General features: G+C 38.5%; 1 protein-coding gene across 3 annotated transcripts in view; it reads right to left on the reverse strand.

Moving 5' to 3' along the window:
- The window catches only part of LOC126354758 (DNA topoisomerase 2-alpha-like), a 157,422-nt gene that overhangs the window by 21,258 nt on the left and 111,435 nt on the right, over positions 1 to 24,729 (reverse strand). For all 3 annotated transcript variants that reach the window (XM_050004640.1, XM_050004642.1, XM_050004641.1), the window contains 4 exons: positions 13,430 to 13,648; positions 3,401 to 3,628; positions 918 to 1,035; positions 652 to 834 (listed from right to left, as the gene is read on the reverse strand). In XM_050004640.1, the coding sequence (XP_049860597.1) occupies positions 652 to 834; positions 918 to 1,035; positions 3,401 to 3,628; positions 13,430 to 13,648 (748 nt within the window). The remainder of the gene's footprint in view (positions 1 to 651; positions 835 to 917; positions 1,036 to 3,400; positions 3,629 to 13,429; positions 13,649 to 24,729) is intronic.

The raw sequence follows: 24,729 nt of genomic DNA on the forward strand, positions 1-24,729 counted from the left end.
GTGCGAATTCTTGTCCACTTCCTGAATAGTGTTCCACTTTACTTTTTATGTTATTCATCTCACTGTCTTTTTGTCCCCATGATGTATCGGTACATTGTTTGACACACAAGAGTCAGTCAAACGCTAAACACACAAACAATGATCATCATCGACTGAGTTACATGCTAATAAATACACAGTTTATCATATGGCCACTAAAACTTTGCTCCTACCCCATGTCAATACTTGTCAGATGGAGTCCGAAGTCGTTGGAGGTACTGCCAACCTATATGAACTGCTTCCACTTAACATTTCTATCATAGCAAACAATCAGTGAGAGGCACAAAGTTGCCGGCACTAAACAGTGCTGTCTCCCTGCATGTTTCCTCAGTCCACAGACACAAATGTCTTACTCCATCCACTCCAAGAACTCTCTTTGGCAAAGTTCCAGCATTACAGTACAATACTGCCAAATTTGAATGCAGAGAGGGAGGACATATAAACAAGTCATTTTAACACATGTTTAATGGAACTGGGACTGGTGCTTACAAAAATGAATGCAATGTGTTGGAAAATGTGATAATGAGAGACATACTAACTAGATTCCCCTGTACATTAAAAAAAAGGACACTATTTACAAATTAGTACTAGTTGATAGCAATCATCACTTGCCTGCGGATCTTCGTGCTGTAGTTCTCTGCACTGTAGGGGCAGACACGTTCTTTGGTGAGAACTCATCTTCTGAATATGCAGAAGCTTCAGAATCCTCACTGTCTGATTCCCAAGGGTCTTTCTTCTTTTTAGGTGACCCTTTGCCTTTGCCCTTGAAACTAAGTTTTGTTTGTTTCAAGTTATCTGTAAAAGACAAGCAATAATGTTTACATTATGATCACAATATAGCACACAAAATTCTAGTGAAAATCTATAACCACACAAACCTTTGCGTTTCTCTTGGAGCTTCTTCTCAAGTACCTCTGGAGAGCAACCTACCCGGTCTTGCAGTGACCTACCATCAACTCCATTTTCAGGAGCATCATCATCTTTCTTTTTCTTTCCCTAATGAAAATAAATTTTTAAGAAGTGAGCAATTTTTCTTCAAATATGGAAAACTATTTTCTGCAATCACACTACTAAATTATTATAATTCTATCAAATAGTACCATTAAACATTGCACAATACATAGACCTATAACTGCAATTCACAATCTGCAGCTGCTACACTGACCTCAAACATAATAAACTCTCGGTGATTAGACCAATAATTACATGAGAAAGTGTAGCCTTGAGAATAAAACTGGCTGATGATACAAGGTGTCCCACTAGCAAGAGGCCCCACAAACATGTAGTAATTCTGCTGAAATTGGACCGTGTAATTTGTGACATTTGACGTGGCAACACTCTACTCTGCAACATCGTTTGACACAACAGTGTGTTTCCGTGCATCGCTGTGGTCAGATCTGTGTTTACTTACAATGTATCATTACTGTGTCAAAGAGTGTGAATTCTTGTTAAATAATATTCTATTACATGTCAATGAATGTTTGTTGAACAGTTTGGTGACCAGTATATACCATCTATGATGCACACAAAAGTTAGTGATCAAAATGGTAAGAAGTGGAACAGTGTTGGATCTTCATGGCAGGGGACAGTCGCCATTATTGGAAGAAAAAGTGACTGACATGAAACAATGATTGTTGGCCTCTCCTGCAAAGTCTATTCGATGTTTATTTCCAGAATGTAGTGGAGCCCATGTTACCAAGTTGAGAAGAAAGCTGGTATGTATCCATAAAGGTTTAGAGTTGTTCAGGAACTAAATGTCAATGACAAAGACAAATGCATTACATTTTGCCATTGGTTTCAGCAATTTATTGCTCAGGGCCCAGTAATATTGCAGTAGACATAAGTAAGTGATGGGGTTCCACTTCTCTGGCTATGTGAACTCTCAGAATACAAATTTGTGGTGTAATGGGATTCCACATGCACTGGTCGAGCAACTCCTCCATTCACAAAAGCCGCCCGGTCTGGCCGCTTCAGCCTGGAACCAGGCGACCGCTACGGTTGCAGGTTCTAATCCTGCCTTGGCCACGGATGTGTGTGATGTCCTTATGTTTGTTAGGTTTAAGTAGTTTTAAGTTCTAGGGCACTGATGACCTAAGATATTAAGTCCCATAGTGCTCAGAGCCATTTGAATCATTTACAGAAGATTGGTGTGTTCTGTGCAATATCACAGTGTTGGATCACTGGAGAAATTTTCTTCGAGTCTTCGGTGACAAGTGCAGCTTACATTTAAATGTTTTGGGAATTTGTGAATCAGTTGGATGAACAAGAACTTACTCGGCTGGTACCAACAGGATGGCGCCACATGCCACAAGTCTCTAGTGAATGTGGCAGAGGCCGAATCATTTTTCCTCAGCAGAGTGATTTCGAAAGGACTGTGGTTCCAAGGTCATGTGATTTAACACCACCTGACTTTTTCCTCTGGTGTGACCTAAAAGGCACTGCCTATTGGAACAAACCATACACTAGGAATATTAACGAGAGATCATCATCTGTGAAGTCTAGGCAGTGACACCAGAGGCTATGGCAGCAACATTCGAGAATCTGCAGTGTAGTGTTCAACTGTGTTTTAAAGTAGAGCGGAGTCACTTCCTGCACTTTTTGCGATTAATGTTAATTTCCCCATGAACTAAGTACGACATGTTCATTTGATTTCCTGATTTTTATGCAAATCGTGTAAGTATAATTTAAGTAAACATTTATGGGGCCTCTTCCAAGAGGGACACACTGTACGGCTGAAAAGAGGGGGTAGGGAGGACGAGTCGACTGATAAAAATGAAATAAAATCAAGATGGCTTAAAAATTAAAAGAATTAATTATAGCCTCTCCATGTGGAAAAGAGTGCGGGTATATTACCATGAAAACCATAGAAAATTAGCCCGTTTCATTTTTATTACACCACATAGTATACCAAGCACCTAAAATACTCTTAAACTTGTAGCTTTTTAAAAATTATTATTGGTTCCAGGCAAACTAATTTCACCAGATACAATTTTGTTATATAATAATACTATCCATGGATTTAATTACAATATCCTTATCAATGTGTCTACACACAGCTCTGTGAACAAAGGAGTTATTACATTTTAACTGTGACGTGAGTCCAGCACTGCAGTAACGACACTATTTCACTCCGTTTGTTATCAAACGAGAGTTGGTAATGACAATGTTCACTCACCACAAATTTTATAACTACAGTAGAGTTCCAAATCTTCACAAATATATACTATGTCCACAAAATTAACTGATTGTGTCCTGGCAAAAGCAGAAAAGCGTATACCCAAATATGACATTTTGTAAACTATGACTAAATAAATATTAACTAAGCTACACACAAATATGAGCAAAATCTCTTCATGCATACACGTTTGCCTTTGTTCTCCTTGACAGCGTCTGCCTTTTCCATCTTCCGAATACGGTCAGGATCAATCTTTGGTTCAATGCGCCTTCCATGAGGCGCAGGCATAGTATCAGGCTTTGCGTGGCCACCTCCGCCAAGCTTAGCAGTTCCAGCAGCTTTCTTGCCCTTGGCAGGCTTGCCAACAACACCTACTTCTGCTTCAGCCTTTTCCTTTGCCTCCAGTTTATCCAGCTACAAAAAGGGAAAGAAGAAGATTTTACATTTAACAAACAAATCTGTATGCCAATCCTAATCAAATCTCAAAATATATATTATCTAGAAAATGAATGAGATAAATCACTCAATATCTGCTTAAAATTTTCTACAAGACAAAGTCTAAATCATCATCTTCTTCTTTTGTGAACCAGGCTATGATGATGTCATTGAAATGTTGTTTATCTAAGCCTACCAAACTGGGACCAAACAAAATCCTTTCCTTTTAATGACTTCATGCACAACTCCAAGTGGCACAAATTACAATAAGAACAATGAATAGAAATATTTACAGACCCCATAATCAAATATTTTTAATTCCCATTAGTGTTTACCTGCCTGCTGCACTGAGCAGAAAGTAATTTCAGAGAGAGAGAGAGAGAGAGAGAGAGAGAGAGAGAGAGAGAGAGAGAGAGAGAGAGAGAGAGAGATCCAGGACCTTGCCACCCTAAAAATTCTTTCTTTTTTCCTTACAGCATCAAGTAATCAAAAATAGTTTAAGAAACAGATTTCTGCACCACACTTACAGCATTCCTCTCTGTATAATGTATTTAAATGTTGTTTCTACCTGATGTCGAGTGTAAGTCAAACTTACCTATGGGAGAAATACTGATTCTTTAACTGGCGCCCAACCTGCGGAAGAATCTGATCCCATGACTTTTTTCACTGTCAAAGCTGAGGTTACTTTTACTGGAAACTTAAGATACTTTAAAGAAAAGGGCAAGTCTAGTTGTATAATAGAGATCCTTGGAATAAAGAGGACTTAATACCTAGCATTCAACTTATTCTGCGATTTCAGTAATATGATAATTTAAGGTTTAACTAAAAGTCTTATTCCATTATACAATCTGTGTGCCTTCCAAGTTCTATAGTAAAATTACTGTATTCATCAGTTTTGGATATCATTTATAGGAGGGAATTCAGCTAATTTCCACGTGTTAATACTTCAAATGAATGATAAGACTGTCTACTCCTCTTTAAGGTCTGTATAAGTGGTCCTTAAATATGTATCAATCGGCAGCTGCACTAAACAAAGTTACTATTATAGATTCTGATAGGGTTATTTTTGGGTGCAATGAATACTGTGTTGTACAATCAGTAGAGTGGGAATACTCAGGCAAATTGAGCGAAACATTCACTATAAGTTCATACGTAAATACAAACAACAAGGAAATCTTTTTGGGTTATCAGTCGAGACATGGTGTTGTAAATGTTTTGATTAGCTTTCTACTTGGCATATTCAGAACTGTCATGCTCATATTAGGTTTGTTCCTTCATAGCCACTGGATCATAGACACACTGTTGGCAACCCAATGGTGCGCCAATCCCATGCCTCCAGAAGAGATGTCATGGCTGGTAGCAGAAAGGGTTCCCCAAGCAGGGTGGAGGGGGGTGTATTTCACCTGCTGCCTCCACTACTTTCACAGCAGAGCATTTTTGTTATATTTTTGCTAATATATCCTATGCACAGCTGCCCCATTTGAGAATATAGTCACATACACTTATTTCCACTTTATAAGGATACAGGCACATGACATCTACAATTCATTTCACATGACTGATCAGAACAAAGGCAGTGCTTGCATCAGCCAAACAAGTCTTCAGTGGCAGAGCACACTGACAGTGAAGGACATGTTTCTTTTTGAACAGACAAAGGTACTGTTATGCGCCAACGGGTTCCGAAATACAGGAAAGAGGCAGTGGAAATTGGAGTACACAATGGTCATGCCCATCTGGACAGTTGTTTCGAGCTGAACTCTGCATGGAATTTGGTGTTACCAAAAACACATCAGGAATGCTCTAATGTGAAAGATGTGTGGAATAAACAAGCAGCAACAGACTCAGCATCTGGAAATGACAGCTCTGCCAATGCCCAGCAATTTATATCTTGGTACATGCCACTATGTATGTGCATATCACTATCTTATGACTTTTGTCATCTCGGGGTACAGTAACGTGAATTACGTAATACAAGCCCATACAAATAAAATATGAACAAATTCATTTCTGCACCAAACCTACAATTCAATGCGGGGGTGGACACAATTCTGCTGCACATAATTTACCTTCGAAGCATCTTCACCAATGGCCTTTAAACACGACGACTGTGAGCAGATGCACCAGTTTGTTCGCATTTGCTTAGTAACACAAGAACTGGGTTGTTAATTCCTTTGAATAGGGGGTGGGGCGAGGGGAGTGAGTAAGTGTGTGTGTGTGTGTGTGTGTGTGTGTGTGTGTGTGTGTGTGTGTGTGTGTGAGAGAGAGAGAGAGAGAGAGAGAGAGAGAGAGAGAGAGAGAGAGAGAGAGAGAGATCAAGACCATACGATAGGCTGAAAATGTCTCAGTATAGCTGATCGTCTGATGATATGAAACTCTTTCACCCTCAGCGTCCTTCATATTGGAATTGGTCTTAACATGATGTAGCAGTGATTAAAGCACTGGATTCACATTTTAGAGAACGGGCAGTCAAATATCGGTTTGACCATCCAGATTTAATTCTATGTGGTTCCTCTAAATCACTTAAGATTGATGCCATGATGGTTTCTCTGACGTGCTTAGCCGATTTTGTTCCTCATCCATGTTCCACCCAAGCTCGTGTTGACTTCTCCATCCATTTTCAATCACAGAAAATCACACTCCACTCTGAGGCCAATATTTTGTGACCACAGACCAGATATATAGCAATTCCTATTCTTCCTGGATAACTGAGTGTACAAATGTGATGATGTTATAGCTTGTAATTTACCCCTAATAATTTTCCTTCATTGAAATATAATAAGAACTGGCTAAGCTCCAGCTTCAAGCATTATCCTGAAAGGTACTGAACTCAAACTTGTTAATGGGAACAATTTACTGAAAATTTCTGAGGAAAAATGTGTAGTTCTCATTGTTAAATACCAGTTTGCTGCATGGGAGATTAAACATGGATGGAAGTAATTCCATATGCCAACTGAAGTATGATAATCTCAGAAAATGGGTCAGTTAGTTTTTGAAGCACAACAGTCATCTGGTGACATAATGTACAGAATTTTTATTTGGCACTAAAGCAACTGCTTCATGCAAAGACTGGCCTCCTAAATAATTAGCAGCTTTTACAATAACAATAGCTGTAACAAACCACAAGAGATAAATGATTATCTCGAAAATGGATTACGATGGCTAAAATAATAAATGCAGAGCACTGAGTATGTTAATGTAGCCTACTTTTTGTGCAGCTCTGTCCTCAGCTTGATAACCTGTTGTGGTCTTCATTGTTTTCACAACTATCTGACTTGCAATGCATTACACCTTTGAAAAAAAGTTTGTGAGACAATTGCAAGAAAAGAAAAGGCCAGACTTACATGTCCAGATAAAGTTACCCACAAAGCATTAACACAAGGATGACCAGTGTTCCATTTTAGAACAAATATTTTGGTACCTAGGCACTGAGTGCCTGCTTTAAAAAATGACAGCAACACCAGACATTAACTGGCTGTGAACTTGTGCAGATGATCAGCTTCTAGTTGCGATTTGACGATCTAAAGCACAGAAAGGAGACAGGAAAATGATTGCAAGAGAAATAATACACAAAAGATGTCTAGGAGACCAATTAAAAGTTGTTACTTGTACAATGGTGCATACATTGCAAAAAGGATGACTACCTATAATGAGAAATCTTCTGATGATGATTAGACGTGAAACCATTCGGGGTAGAAAAATATAGGTATTTAGCTGTCACGTTACACATAATGCAAAACTTCCTAGTCCACATTAAAAATGTCAGCAAAAGTGAAAAATTATGAATTTATCCCAAAACAGATTTAGAGTGCCTTTAAAGTTGTTTAGAATACATCACATGTACAGTCTTGACAGTACTCCTGGCATATGGAGCTAGCGTTTGGGCTCTTAGATGAGGGTGGCAACACAGGAGGAGGTGTTACTAGTTTTCCTACGACTTACAGGGTAGAACAACAGATGTCCTGATGGGCATTTTAGGGATGTTGCCACTTGACTATATTTTAAGATGTAGAGGGCAAGTGCACTGGCTTCGAGTTAGCAGAGAGAGGGAGAGCATCCGTGACACTGTGGACAATCACGGTGATAAAGTAGAAATAAGAAACATGTTAATGACAGTATAGGAAGAAGCATCGGATAGCAGCAATACTGGAAGACGTGTTAACAAAACATTTCCTAGCACTGAGGAAAGATTATCGTTGGGTGATATTCCATCCATCCGTAGGGTTGGTCTACGGACGATACCCAATGTATCTAACAATGATTAAAAAATAAAATAGAAAATCCAGAATTGAATAATGACAATTCTGGCCTGGCCTTGGTGGTGAGAGGCAGAGGCATATTGTGTGTTTGTTTTAGAAGAAGGCTGTTTGGTCGAAAGCTCACTTGTTTAGCAGCGTTTTTGTTGTGCCTGACCGCAAATTAACATCTCCACTACATGGTGAGTTAAAAAAATAAAACAGTGATTTATGTGACTGTGGACAGTTTGCACCACCAGTCTATATCATCACAAAGTGTGGAATGCACAGAGTAACACAGGAAGAAAGGTGCATGCTGAAAGACAAAAGCATACATCACATAGTCACGGATAGAATATTGACTGATGTATTGAGCATACATTTAATAATCAGGGATAGAATATTTTGTGATGTGTTGAACAATGTGAGTCAGAAGGTGTCATTACACGAGATGGAATTGCAGTTGTCTGCGAGACATGAAAATTTAAGAGAGAAAACACGAAAATGTCACAGGAAAAGGAGGACAAAAGGCAGAGAAAGACAGAAGGGGCTAACAGTACAAACTGAAGACCAAAGAAACAAGTAGGGACATGAGATGACAGAACACTAACACCAGTGAAGGGCTCTGTATGTATATAGCGGAGATCACATGAACAGAACAGATGAAAAATTTTCAGTTATGTCCTGTAAAAGTAGTTATTGAAGTCTAGAGCTGTATCAAACCAGTCTTCAGACTGAAGATCATAACAATAATAAAAATCTATTGAATGATGTCAGGGATGTGGCTAAACAGCAATCAGCATACTCCTCTGGTCTGATATACTGAGCATGCTATGCAGTGGGGACACACTGAGGAAGCACAGCACAGGAGACGGGGCGAATGGACCCGGCAACCCTTGGGTTACGTTTCTTGTGCTGATACCATGGTGATACTAACAAGGAGAGATTAAAAGAATTTCATAATTTGGAATTTTGTTTTAGAGACTTAAAAAATTGACAGCAGCAGATATAACAGCATTGTAGCATAGTGCTTAGTTTACCAGTCTGATGCGCAGGAGGGTGCCGATTCAAATGCTTTCAGGTTCTTCAAAATTTTTAGTTTTTAATTCTTTATGAAAATGTTTTGACCTTTTTTTGTCCATTATAGTTTTCTCGACAGACTGTAACTGTGGACAAAATGGGTTTGTTTATAAATCATTTTCCGCCAACAGTCACAATGTTTCGTATGATGCATTTCGAGAAATAAGTCCCATTTTAAAGTGTGTATTTCTTTGTACTACTCCATTTTTTTGATGTGTGAGCTTTGTTTTGTTGACTTTACTGCAATATATAAAAAGGCTCCATTTTTATTTAGTTATTGATTTTTATAGGTAGTTAACAGTGAAATTTGGTAGAACTTGTACTTACAGGTTTCTTATGATCCATTTGTGTAGTCACACACACGTTGAACGTCACTCAACATTCAGTACATTAACAAACCCCCTGTAATTTTTTTAAAATTAATAATCCTTTGACACATAATTTTAATCACTGTGTTAACTTTTACGAGGGTAAGTCAATTATTATCTGCAATTTAGTTTTTTAGCACTGTTATTTTACGTTGATGATGCACGCTTTGTTTACATGTCGTTATATCTTTGCAATTTTCAAGCTGCTAGTAAGTTTCGTTATCGCTGCAGTGCGATTAATCACGGTTGTTCTGCCATCTATTTGCACCAAAGAAGAGCAACGTTCAGTGATCTGCTTTTTTATGGTTGGAAGGCATATCACGGGCCGAAATTCATCGAAAACATTCGGAACAGCATGGGAACGAAGTGTCCACAAATGGAATGAAAAATTCCGAAATGGTCGCATAAGTGTTACGCACGATGAAGGAGCTGGATGACCGTTTACTGCCACAAATGAAGAAACCATTGAGCGTTCATATGAAATGACAGACGATTAACTGTTGATGAAGCAGCACATCGTCTGCAAATCAGTCACCGTTCTGCGTATGAAATCATCCACAACAGACTTGGGCTTCATAAAGTTTGTGCAAGATGGGTCCCAAAACAACTCACACAGTTGTGTAAACAAAACAAACGCGCTTGGACATCGGGAGGGGGGGATATGATCGCTTCTTAGACAGCATCATTACTTGTGACGAAACATGGTTCCATCATTACGAGCTGGAGAGTAAATGGCATCACAACGGAAATCACCTGGCTCACCTCGACCAAAAAAAAGCTCGACAAGTGAATTCGAATGTGAAAACAATGTTGATCTGTTTGTTTGACATCAAAGGGATCATACACTCTGAATTTATCCCTGAAAACCAAAAAGTAAACCAACAATTCTATTTGGAGGTTATGAAATGGCTTTGCAGAAGTTCGTCGTGAAAACATCCAGATTTGTGGGATTCTGGTGTGTGGTTCCTGCATCACGACAACGCTCCTGCGCACACAGCTCTCAGCGTTTGCCAGTTTTTGGCCTCACGGAAGACGACTCCCTTGACCCACGTGCCCTATTCACTGGATTTAGCACCCATGGACTACTTCCTCTTCCCGAGGATTAAAAGAGACTTGGGACGGAAGCGTTGTGCGGATGTGGCAGACGTAAAACGCAAAGTCATGAAAGTGCTAGCAGGTATCAAACAGGACAAATTTAAAAGGGGCTTAGAACACTGGAATGAACGTTTGGACAACTGTATTAATGCTAATGGAGAGTGCTTCAAAGGAGATTAAGGTTGTATTTGAAAGCAATGAAGTATATGGTTTCTAGGAAGAAATTCCTGTTATTTTTGGGTACCCCTCTGTTTTCTTAATGCGTCAATTCGGGACAAAACCTTGAACTTTTGGGAATAGCCTTCATCGTCATCAGCAACTGCCTGTCTTCACGGCTGTTCTGGTGGCCTCTTATAGCCCCGTGGACGGCTTCTTATGGATCAGTGATTAGGTACTGCTGTCACAATGTGCAGCACCCATACTTACACCGTCTGCGACAGCAGTACGCAATCGTCGACTAATCAGAAGTTGCCCGCGGGCTATAAAAGACCACCACAGCAGCAGTGAAGACAGTCAATTGCTCCTGATGATGAGAATGGAGGCTATTGCCGAAGTATCAGCTGCAAAGCGATTTAGAAAAGATTTCTGTATGGTGTGTCAGGTGGCAGTTGACGCTAAATAACGAAAAGTGTGAGAACGATCCACATGAGTTCCAAAAGAAATCCGTTGGAATTCGATTACTCGATAAATAGTACAATTCTCAAGGCTGTCAATTCAACTAAGTACCTGGGTGTTAAAATTACAAACAACTTCAGTTGGAAGGACCACATAGATAATATTGCCGGGAAGGCGAGCCAAAGGTTGCGTTTCATTGGCAGGACACTTAGAAGATGCAAGTCCACTAAAGAGACAGCTTACACTACACTCGTTCGTCCTCTGTTAGAATATTGCTGCGCGGTGTGGGATCCTTACCAGGTGGGATTGACGGAGGACATCGAAAGGGTGCAAAAAAGGGCAGCTCGTTTTGTATTATCGCGTTATAGGGGAGAGAGTGTGGCAGATATGATACACGAGTTGGGATGGAAGTCATTACAGCATAGACGTTTTTCGTCGCGGCGAGACCTTTTTACGAAATTTCAGTCACCAACTTTCTCTTCCGAATGCGAAAATATTTTGTTGAGCCCAACCTACATAGTTAGGAATGATCATCAAAATCAAATAAGAGAAATCAGAGCTCGAACAGAAAGGTTTAGGTGTTCGTTTTTCCCGCTCGCTGTTTGGGAGTGGAATAGTAGAGAGATAGTATGATTGTGGTTCGATGAACCCTCTGCCAAGCACTTAAATGTGAATTGCAGAGTAGTCATGTAGATGTAGATGTAGATGAAGCTCGAGATTTCTCCCCGAATTGACGCAGCAAGGAAACAGAATATTTTACATATGTTTTTTTGTATTAATTTTGATTTACTTTTTTTCTGTTTGATGGTCTTAAATTTTCATTTTCATTCACATTATTGCATTCCTTATTCTGTGCATTTATTTATAATTCCTTGTTTCGTTTACATCTTTATCATTGTTATTTTGTTTACAGTTTAACAGGAATCCATGTTTTAAATGTTACGTGGATATTACAATAAAAAATGTATATCTTTTACATAATGAAAAATAGACTTTTAACACCACTGCACAGCCAATATAAATAGATTATTTCATCTTTTATTCTATAACCAACAGATCAGCAATCTTAAAACATTTAGATATATTACAACAGATAAATAAAAGTAATTAAAATTACACGCGCAAGATTCCAAGTGGAAACTGAATGACAGGAAGAAAGAACGATAGCAAATGTAAAGTTAACATTATGATTGAAATAATATGATGAAAGGATTAGAGGAAAAAAAGGAAAAAGAAAAATTAAACCAATTAATTGAATAAAAGTAATAATCCATCATTTTGACAACTATTAGAAATATAAAATTTTCAGGCACCTCATGAGATTTGAACTCACAACATTCTGTGTGTCAGGCTCATATGATATCCACACACTACAACATCCTTAAACGTACTGTTACCAAACTTAATGTTCTAGAGCAGCACAAAAAATTATAATTTTTTTTCCATTGATTACAAGCAAATGAGGGCCCACCTACACCACCGTGTGGATGGTTTCAAGAAGTTAATCCCGACCCTGGGGACTTCTCTTGTAACATACATAACAATTGATAAAACAAATCCTGCTTTAATGTTCAAGATACAGAAGTAATTTATCATTTCAATGCTCCATTCATCAGTGAGATTAAAAAGGGACATAAAATGTGAGAAATTTTATTGTGATTATTAAAAATTAGGTATTAGATACATTAGATAATACATTTGGGGATTTTTTTTTGTTCATCATGGAAGGAGGATTGGGTGATGCTTTTAACTGGAGCAGTTTAGCTGCAATGTATATATCTGACTCTGCTGATGCCAGGGTTCATTAGAGATAAGAAGTGTAATTAGAAACTGGATGTAGCTTGAGCACAATTTTGTATGAACCAGTTATAGTGCATATCATGAACTTGATCATTAATGTACCATGTGGCAATTTATGAATACGACAGACTGTATTATGAAATTATAATCTACCTTTTTTTATGTAGTGGTTCACACAGTTTGCCACAGTTACTTGACAGCAAATCTTACATGTGCTGGCAACTACATAAAATGTCATTAAGCAGCTCCATCTAAGCTCCTCATTTTAGATAGAAGAAACAAGTTGTACAAAGTGCAATCATTGTGCACGTAAGTTAATAGAGAGATGTTACAAAAATGTAAGAGACTGTTACAAAGAACTGTATCAATACAGATTTTTTTTTAAAAAAAAGAGAAAAAACTAATGAAACGAATAACATGGGCCCTGTTGTTTGGTTTTGTAAGTAGTACCCATAATACAACCTACTTTGCTGGGTTGGCTGTCACGGACAATTATGTAACACCACTTTGATTTATGTTGAACTGAAATAGATGGTAAAAATGAAAAGGAAGTATTTAAAATTGAAACATTTTGTGTATCTGATTTTTACCTCTTCCAAGAGGACATGCAGATCCTCCTTCCACAGGTCAGATGGAGACTTGCTTTGTAGCACTTTGTATTCTTGAAGCTTTTCATCACGTTTTCCCAAGAGTTCATCTTTTCTCTCCTTCGTAAGAGTCCACATTGTCATACCTAAGAGATAATCATACATTTTATCAATATCCTCTTCCGTCCCATCTGAGGAATCATCTTCATTGCTATTCTCCTCCTGCAACAGAACACAACACATTGTGCCTTTTAGTGTGAGTACAAAGAAATAAGGCCAACACTAGTATAGGATTCTAAATTCTCTCACTGAGAAATTGCGTAAAGACTTGTTGCATAAACATAATTTGTCTTATAGGCAGTAAATGTGCAACAACAACCAAAACCTCTAATAGGGGGTATACTGTTGAGTATATAGACTTTACACAAATGAACAAAATTTGAACTGCAGACTGTTATACATACTCCACACTGGTGACAGGATACTACCCTTGATGCAGAAAGTGCATTGTGCCAGTGTATATTTCATAAAGCAACCAGATGGAACGTATTTTGCCTTTCAGTTATTCCTTGCCCAAATAATCCAATGAATTCAGATAAGAAAATCTGAAATACTACACACTGAAATATACATCTCTACACCTACATCCATCCTTCGCAAACCACTTAACACGTATGATGGAGGGTACTTTGAGTACTACTGTCACTATCCACCTTTCTCGTTCTAGCCACAAATGATGTAGAGGAGGAACAACTCCATTTGGGCTCAAATCTTTCTATTTCACCTTCACGATCTTTTATCAGGCTGTATACTGGGGAAAACTCACTCGAAATTTGTACAATGCCTTCCTTGTATGGTCTGCCACTGCAGTTGGATGAGCATCTCCATGGTGTTTTTGCACTTAAAACAAACCCATGACAAAACATTCTCTCCTCTTTGGATTTTCCTTGTTTCCATTTCTCCTTGTAAGGGTCTCAGACTGGGGAGCAATACTCAAGTATCCATCAAATGAGGGCCTTGTACACTACCTCCTTTGTGAGTGGACTAGACTTCCTCAGGATCTTTCCAATGGTTAGTTTAATGTGGCTGGTCAACTTGAAATTATTCCAAATGCATACTCTCGAATATTTAACAGATGTGTTTGTTTTGAGCAACAGTAACAGGATTGTGCTCCTATTTCGATGTAATACAGTACACTTTTTTAAGTTGAGGATAAACTGGCAACCCCCACACTAAGCATTAATCCTCAGCAATTTTCTAGCAGTTAAACTTTTATATACAGCAGCATCATCAGCAAAAATCCTCATAGAGCTTCCAATGTCACTCACTAGCTCATTAGCGTTTTGTCAATGTAAAGCTGAGCCTACTTACTCGTAATGCAAGTAGTGGAGAAAATTGGCCTTTTGTCTTAGAGAGCTACCAATATTTTCGCAATGTCATGTCTGCTTTCACATAATAACAAAACAGGTATTGGTGCCAGCATTGCTGGAATGTTGTCTGAGCTGCCTAGACCTCATCAATCTTCTCCCCTCAGTAACCAAAATGTTGGGGCAAGGCACACTTCCGGCCATTCCCAACAGCTACTGCATGCAATGTCAACTTATCGTGGCCGAACAGCATATAAATTGCAAACAGTAATGGTGTTATGACACTTCCTTGGGGCACATTTTGTGCTACTTTTAGCTCTTAAGATTTCTCTCCACAAACAATGACATATTGAATTCTATTTCTTTTCAATCCCACAATAAAGCTAGTTGAACCATGGCAGGCCTTTCTCATCCCTCACAAGTTTGGTCATGACATATCTGTGTAAGATGTATTGCACAGCACTCGAATTAAGTCCATTTATGCTCCACACTTGCAGTCTCCGACATGAATATCACATGTTAGGTTACCTTAAAGTCAGCATCAGTTATTCATTCATTGCAATTACTAAAAAGAAATGTTTTCCTGACTCTACATTCTTACTGATAGCAGTGGTACGGCCTTACAGTCACCATCATCTTGCTCAACATCAGAAAATTCAGGTCCGTTCATTACTTGAATCTTCCAGTCTACAGATAACATTATCAGGAAATTTACGCATGACCTTTCTTAAGTATTCCCTGAAATGTTCCACCACTGCAGCTCCTAAGGCTGGAGGTCTATAAAGGTGTTGCACAATCTGTATTAAAATCATCAATTATTATGAAGTTAATTACAGCTACAACCAAGTGCCCACCATCGCCATCCTGCCTATTTTTCCGATATGAATTCCAAATGGAATTTAAACCTTCGTTGTTATTCACTTACAATATCAGCTTTTTAACTGTATTACTATATGGCCATTACTACTGTGGACTTCCCTTGGACACTACTACATTTGTTGAAATTATCAGCAACCAATTATATAGAAGTAGTTTTGTTTCCTTCGCCAGTTTCAAGCATCTAATGCCCTTCTTCAAAAGATCTAGTTGCAGTTCCAGTGCCACGACGCACCTGTAACACTGCTTTTACTGAGAGGCTCCTGTTAGTATGCTACTCAAAAGCAAGCTCACTCATGAATAACATGCCACGAAGGAGCCTGTCGATGAATGAGGGGTGGGAGGTGTATTGTGGTGCTGGGAACTGCAAATGGACCTTCTGAAGAATGGCACTATATGCATGAAACCAACAAAGTAAATACAATCTCTTTTATGCACTTGCTTGCTAGTAATTTCAACTAATAGAACTGTAGTTGTTGATAATGGATAAAATGTTAATACTTTATTCATATTTACTTTCAAGAATCTACCATGATGAATGCTACCCTGCTTAATTAATGACACTTATTCTCCTCTCTCTGAAATCAAACTGCAATTTATCAAACCCCCACATATGATCTAACTTAGAAACGGCTTCCTGGGTGAAGCCCACCTATAAAGGCATGTCATACAATTCTCCATTCACCAGTGGAGGCCGAGAAATCTGCATCAAAGATTATCACTGAATCGTCTTGAGTCTCTGGGTTAAGCAACACTCTTGTCTCCTAACCTGTTTCTAAACGTGACTCTACAAAATTCTAGTTCAACTTGCACAACCTCAAAAGAGAGGTTAGCTTTCTTCAACAATTCTGCCAGACGCATGTAGAACTGAGGATGGCCTTTGAACTAGGAAAACAAGTTCATTCGTGCAGATATGAGCCACGATTTGTAGGTGGCTGGATCCATTGTGCACAACAGCTGCCAACAGAACCTCCTACAGTAAATCTGATGACACCCTTAGTGGACACTGTGGTCCTACTTCCCAACCTGCCAGCTATTTCACATAGGGACTCAATAAGTCATCTAACTTTAGAACTCATAATGACCAACAAAATGCAACTTATCAGGCCCATGGAGGAGTCTCTCCATTATAGAAAAAAACATACCCCGTTAACCTTCTGAATTCCATACTTTCCGACAGACTGGACCCAGTCCCACCTGACGAGGTGTCATATCTTGGCTCAGTTGTACTTTCAGCAATGGATAGTACCTCAAACCTGTGTTTCTGGGCAGTGGCCAATTCTCCATGTATCTATACACACCAGTTATAGTCATTAGTCATCTTTACCTACACTCAGCCATGCAACAGAAAATATACAGGAGTTGGACAAAAATATGGAAATATTGCAATAAATGCATGCTTGAATATAAATGCAGAGGCTAGCCAAGTCTGCAGGTTTCATTGATGTATTTGATCATGAACAGACCTATGCAATGTCCTTAATAACCTGCAAGTGTCAGTCATGGTCAGAACAGTGTTCTGTATAGTTGTGAGTGCATTATGTCAGAGCTAAGTGAATTCACACATGGGCAAATTGTTGGTGTTTGTACGGTGAATGCTTCTGTAATCTATGTATCTAAAGTGTTTGGTGTTTGACAAGACATGGTATCAAGGATTTATACTACACGCAGGAAAAAAAATGAAAAACATCACCCATTAAAGCAGGCTTATGTTGAGTTATTGTGATGAAGAGTAAAGAGGACAGCTACAAAAGTCACTGCAAAACTGAATGTCACAATCATGGACCCTGCCAGCTTCAAAGCAACACAAACGGAGCTTCATAAGCTGAAAATTGTAGGGCAAGTACGAATTCCAAAACCACTCATCAGTGATGCAAATGCCCATATAAAGAAAACCTGGTGCCAAAGCCATAAAACTTGAGTTATGGAGCAATTGAAGAAAGTTATCTGGATGGACGAGTCTTGTTGTGCACTGTTTCAAACTCATGGCCGAGTTTAGACCCTAAGTGTGAAAACAGATGGTCAGTTAGTGATGATATTGACAGCCATATCATGGTAATCCATGGGCACCTTCCAAGGTCGCATAACTGCCAAGGATTTTATGGTATAATTTTAGCTCGTTAGATCCATCCCACGTACAATGTTTGATTCCCAATGGTGACACTTTGTTCCAATACCACAGAGCCCCTATTCACACAGCTCGCATTGTGCAGGACTGGTTTTGTGAGAAGGAGGATGAATTGTCGCATCTCCTCGGCCAACTGTGATACCTGCAATTGCCATTACTTTGCAGAATAATAATACAAGACTCAACAAGTATCATACAGGGCCTTGTAATCCCCCCCCCCCCTTCCCTTCTTCCCTGTATTGTCCACATTAAACAATTCCAGTCCAAGTAATTAATAAGCAAAGTCTTTTATGAAGATTTGAGAGGCGCGAAGATTACAATAAACTTTCATGTTCACTTGGGTTGTCATGTTGAGATGGTTCCAGTTCTTCTTGTCTACAGGTCTGATTCTTGAAGCTGAAAATCTAACATCAGATATTCACGGTTGGTTTGAACTAAATAAATTTGAAGATTGTTGTTGCAGAAATTTTTACATGAATATTTTCTACACAGATTTTGTCACATTGCAGTATATCATATAGTATTTTAATTCTTCACATTAGCAAAGCCGAAATTACCTGGTTCGCACATATTACACAAAAATATGTCCGATCACATCAGAGGCTATCTTATATTGAAAAAGGTTTACAATTTTTCTTAACAAATGAATTCCTACTAGTTTTCGTTACATTATTAATTTTGATTATTATTTCATAAATGAATCCAGAAATAAACATAGTAAACAGTACAGGACTGCGTAATTAATGATAGAAATTTTGAGTGCATAAATCATTCGTAATTTCAAATGTGTCCAATAAAAATAATTTTAACTGCACATTCAGAACCAGTACTTATCGATTAAAACATCAAAACTAAAATATTTTTATAAAGTAATTCCTTTTCATTAATTTTAGCTTGAAATATAACATGTTGCATATAAAATTATATGAATGTTTTCAGAAAAGCAACTGAAATAATATTAACCTGTCCAAATTGTGAAAAATAGTACTGGTATCAACCGCTGCCATTGAGAAAAAGTAATGCTGGAGGAAAATGTTCTGTTACAACCTGCATTTATCCATTTCGAGACTGGAAACTATTTTTAATGTCAACAGTTTTTCAACACTGCATTAAGCATGGTATGCGTTGTGTTTTTAGTGATTCCAGATTTTTGTCCATTCCGTACTACTAACCTGAGCAGTCACTACGTACAATGTGAGTATTCTATATCTGCATCTTGTTGCTACAGTGCTTCTGGCCATCACCATACTACATATTACATTCATGTAACACAAAACTACGCTACACTCAAGCGACACTATACTCTCGCAACAGTACACTAGTCACTAACAGCAATGCTTGCAAGAAAATTTATAAACTTTACCTGTCACAAATATACTCTCACTATCTGCTTTCTGTTTGAAGCTTGTGGGTCACCACGTTATCACAAAAGGAGCAAAGGAGCTGTGGTAAATTGTAGTTATAAAAGTGTATTATCAGTCAGCTTTGAGAACTACAGCAGGAATAAATGAAATAAACACACACGATTTGAGAGATGGAATCGACCATATTGATTTAGACAATGAAGCTGACTGATTTCTGGTTAATTTGGTTCACAACTTCATACCACAGCAATGCTTTTAACATTGTGCTGTAACACTTACTTTCCAACATTACTTGCTTATTCCAAGTTTTATATCCAGCAAGATACAAACACTGTTACAGTTGCCAAGTGAGACCCCAGCAAAGTGGTGTTACTTTTCAATCTACAAATAATAAACACCTCTGGACTAGCTGGAGAACATACAGGTTATATTCGGAAATCTTACTAGCTTGGCGATGAAAGCGAATGACTTCATAAGAGAATAGCAAGTCAACCATTACACAAACATGGAAAAGTCTATCTTTGCACCACAAGATTTTCTGAACACAGTCAGTATCTGCAGAAGCCAGTAGTGCTTGTGACAAAATAGGTCGTGCACTCAAATGTCAGTAAATAATACCTGTAGATTATCAGCTTAAAAAAAATCAACAAATTAATAAAGAATACAAATAGCTAAATAATGCTGAAACTCACGAGTTTCAAAGTTTACAGATTTACAAAAAGTCGCCCCATTTTGATAACACATACCTCAGAGAAACGCTTAAATGACAGATTAAACACAATGCATGTCCAAACTGTTGAACCTCTGTAAAATTCAAGTATTAAATACGTACATTGCTTCTCAAATTGAATTTTACGATCACCATTAACACAAATACTGGTAGTAACTTCAAATTTGGGATTTTGTAACACTAAAACCATAACAAACTCAAAAATGCATGATCAGTAAAAGATATTAAATTTTAATGTCTTTACGAGCATAAAGAACTACTGCACTGGCCAAATTACTTAGGTTATCTAGGAGAGAAATGCTAAATTGTATTTACCTACCTGTAGGACAAAATTTGCCCCCAATTTATCATTCGAGAAATACATGATCATCTTACATTCATGGGTAAAATCACTAGTGTTGAAGTCAATATTTTTACGGGTTGTAATTTCAATTTGAAAAAAATCAGACGGGAGAGGAAGTATTGGTGTTGGTTTCACCGAGCACTAGGATGAATCTAGGAAGGGGGAATGGTGAGCGGGTAGAAAATTCAACTGTGCAGCAAACCATGGGAATGTATCCCTAGTACATTGCTTTTCATGAACATCTACGATGTTCAAACAGTTGCTTGTCCATTTGTAAAGTCAGTTTAATTACAAGTAAAATTGGAGTCAAACAAATAATCAACAGTAGTATACATTTTCAATGTGCAACAAATAAAACATGATCTCAACAACATTGGGTAAGGTTGCTACCACTCTGGAACACTGTTAATATGCAAGGTTGGAAACAAATGGTGAGAGGCACTGCTAAACTGAAGTGATATAATGCCTGCTAATTCAGCAGTGCTGTAGAGAGCCAAGAGGACAATTTATTGTTGTCAATCGGTTACCTTATATTGTCAGTGCTGTACGAACTGTTAAATTGTAGCATTTGATAATGGATGCAAATCACAGCCATGAATGTTGATAAACATAATCTATGATTTCACAGTTCCCAACTGGTTCACATGAACAATGGATGCTAATATTAAGTTAATAGTGATTCACAAAGCAGAGACCACAAACAACTGTGTGTAAGGTGTAGAATTTGGCATTACAGAAGCGAATGTTCATAAGTGGTGTCCTAAGGAGTATAAATTAAAGAACACCAGTTCTACATATCGAACATCCAGGAAACCAAAGAAAGGAAAGTTTCATGAAGTGGAGCAGCAGACTACTCAGTAACCTATGTCCAAGCCACTTTGGAGGTTTCCCAATTACTCTAGGAACTAAGCACTGGAAATAAAAATGTGTTTTCCAACTGCATGCAATGCAGAATCCACAATGATTACTGGTGTGTGAGGATGATAAAGAGTGTGGGCTTACATAAAAATTCAGAATCACAGTTCTGCCTGAAACCAATTGTAGTGTAGCGGGACTTTGCATTTCGCCGCGCTACACTCCTTCCCTCAGACATAAATTATACCGTCGCAGCTGTATAAGCGCTCGACGGCAGAGAAAATAAGAAAATGAAAGTACAAAAAATTGTAACTCCTGTTGTTTTCTATCCGTCTTTTGTCTCTTGAGAGCAGAAGCTTAACTTACTTATTAGCTAGTCTTGGTCTGATTAAGACAAAAAACAACTTATTGACGTATCGTGGAAATTTGTATGAAATTCAGAGGATGGAAGCAGCAATGTAAAATACATTGCATTTAGTAATTCCTGGACAATGAAATTTATTGCAAGATTTCGGAGCAGCTAAGACTTTCCACGCATAAATGAAGCAGATTTTTGGAGAGCAAGACCTGGACACCGCACGCGAGAAGACATGTTAACATGGTAAAGGATGAACTCTTATCTACGCTATTTCCCTCTGTTAATCACATTTTGTTATTCTCTGTGTAATACGAAGTCCGATTTGCATTTCAATCTTTCCCTTTTTCACGGTCATTAACGATTTTAAAACTGAAGGGACTTTACAAATATAGATATTCTCAACAGTAATACATATTTCTAACAGGAGAAAAATAACTGTTAACATAAACACGATTGTGCAGAACATTTGAAATGTGTGACAAAACATGACACACAAGCTTCAACTATGGTCCTAAAACTTTTACTGCTCTACAGCAGTGTTGATTTTCAAAGGTGGCACCAAATGATGAAGTGAACTGTTAACCCAAAGCAGTACGATTTCTGCCTAGGACAATGTATTTCTGTAATTCAGTCTGCTCATATTGTCAGTGCTGTAAGAACTGTAAACTGTAGCAAATTAATAGTGGATGCAAGTTGCAGCTTTGCAAATGCACTGACCTGGGGAAGATGCACCACGTTTGGCACTGAAAAACTGGAGGAGGAGGCTGGTGGATGGCATTGTCAGAAGTGTTAAGAGGAAGACATATTTGTTTATCCTAGCGTGTAAAAGTATTGTACAATACTCTAGCGCCCATATTTGAACAATAATGCATATAAAACATAACTGGAGCAAGAAGGAACAATAATACTTCACTGGAACTAAAAGCTTTCAATGATTTACACCATTTCACAAAACAAATTACGTAACATTTCTGCAGAGCTGCTACAACAGACATTGAGATACAACTATGCATTTAAAACACCATCATCAAGAAAAAAATTTAAGTATGTCATACCCGTGAATTTTCATGAACATAAGGGAATCTGTTGTGTTGAACTTTTGTCAGGCATGACGGCAAATGCAAATTCCAACCGAGATTTTGAGGGAGGAGGCCACATGCCATGCCAGGCCTTTGTTGGGTTCTGCCTCCCACTGATATGCCCTATGCGAGTCTTATCAATATCCTCACCTTGAAGTAAATCTAACATCTTTGCAGCTTCATTACTGCCAGGCAATGATAAGATACCCTTCACTTTTAAGGTACGTACAATACATATACAAGGTACATGCCCGAAAAATGTAAACCAACAGTATCAATTTTCAAGCAAACATTCTTGAACAAACAATCACTATACTGTGCAATACATTTTGTGCTTATGACAGCTACATCTACATCTACATGACTACTCTGCAATTCACATTTAAGTGCTTGGCAGAGGGTTCATCGAACCACAATCATACTATCTTCTCTACCATTCCACTCCCTAACAGCGTGCGGGAAAAACGAACACCTAAACCTTTCTGTTCGAGCTCTGATTTCTCGTATTTTATTTTGATGATCATTCCTACATATGTAGGTTGGGCTCAACAAAATATTTCCGTATTCGGAAGAGAAAGTTGGTGACGGTGACTGAAATTTCGTAAAAAGATCTCGCCGCGACGAAAAGCGTCTTTGCTGTAATGACTTCCATCCCAATTCGCGTATCATATCTGCCACACTCTCTCCCCTATTATGTGATAATACAAGACGAGCTGCCATTTTTTGCACCCTTTCGATGTCCTCAATCCCACCTGGTAAGGATCCCACACCGCGCAGCAATATTCTAACAGAGGACGAACGAGTGTAGTGTAAGCTGTCTCTTTAGTGGACTTGTTGCATCTTCTAAGTGTCATGCCAATGAAATGCAACCTTTGGCTCACCTTCCCCACAATATTATCTATTTGGTCTTTCCAACTGAAGTTGTTCGTAATTTTAACACCCAGGTACTTAGTTGAATTGACAGCCTTGAGAGTTGTACTATTTATCGAGTAATCGAATTCCAACGGATTTCTTTTGGAACTCATGTGGATCACCTCACACTTTTCGTTATTTAGCGCCAACTGCCACCTGCCACACCATACAGCAATCTTTTCTAAATCGCTTCGCAACTGATACTGGTCTTCACATGACCTTACTAGACTGTAAATTACAGCATCATCTGCGAACAACCTAAGAGAACTGCTCAGATTGTCACCCAGGTCATTTATATAGATCAGGAACAGCAGAGGTCCCAGGACGCTTCCCTGGGGAACACCTGATATCACTTCAGTTTTACTCGATGATTTCCCGTCTATTACTACGAACTGCGACCTTCCCGACAGGAAATCACGAATCCAGTCGCACAACTGAGACGATACCCCATAGGCCCGCAGCTTGATTAGAAGGCTCTTGTGAGGAACGGTGTCAAAAGCTTTCCGGAAATCTAGAAATACGGAATCAACTTGAGATCCCCTATCGATAGCAGCCACTACTTCGTGCGAAAAAGAGCTAGCTGCGTTGCACAAGAGCGATGTTTTCTGAAACCATGCTGATTATGTATCAATAGATCGTTTCCTTCGAGGTGATTCATAATGTTTGAATACAGTATATGCTCCAAAACCCTACTGCAAACCGACGTCAATGATATAGGTCTGTAGTTCGATGGATTACTCCTACTACCCTTCTTAAACACTGGTGCGACCTGTGCAATTTCCAATCTGTAGGTACAGATCTATCGGTGAGCGAGGGGTTGTATATGAGTGCTAAGTAGGGAGCTAGTGTATCAGCGTAACCTAAAAGGAACCTAATCGGTATACAATCTGGACCTGAAGACTTGCCAGTATCAAGCGATTTGAGTTGCTTCGCAACCCCTAAGGTATCTACCTCTAAATAAAACCATGCTAGAAGCTATTTGTGTTTCAAATTCTGGAATATTCCGTTCGTCTTCCTTGGTGAAGGTATTTCGAAAAACTGCGTTCAATAACTCCGCTTTAGCGGCACAGTTGTCGGTAACAGTACCATCGGCACAGCGCAGCGAAGGTATTGACTGCTACATGTAACATTGCACATTTGCTACTTTGGGGTCAGGAGTGGAAACTACAGCTGCTGCTCTGTTAAAGTAAATATGTTCTATTGGTAGATCAGTACTTGCTTGATTGCATTGCTATTTTTCAAACTAAGAATTATAACAGAGGCCTCTTTAAGGTACACTTTTACTTGTCAA

This window comes from Schistocerca gregaria, chromosome 3, assembly GCF_023897955.1.
Source record: "Schistocerca gregaria isolate iqSchGreg1 chromosome 3, iqSchGreg1.2, whole genome shotgun sequence".
Taxonomy (NCBI): Eukaryota; Metazoa; Arthropoda; class Insecta; order Orthoptera; family Acrididae; genus Schistocerca; species Schistocerca gregaria.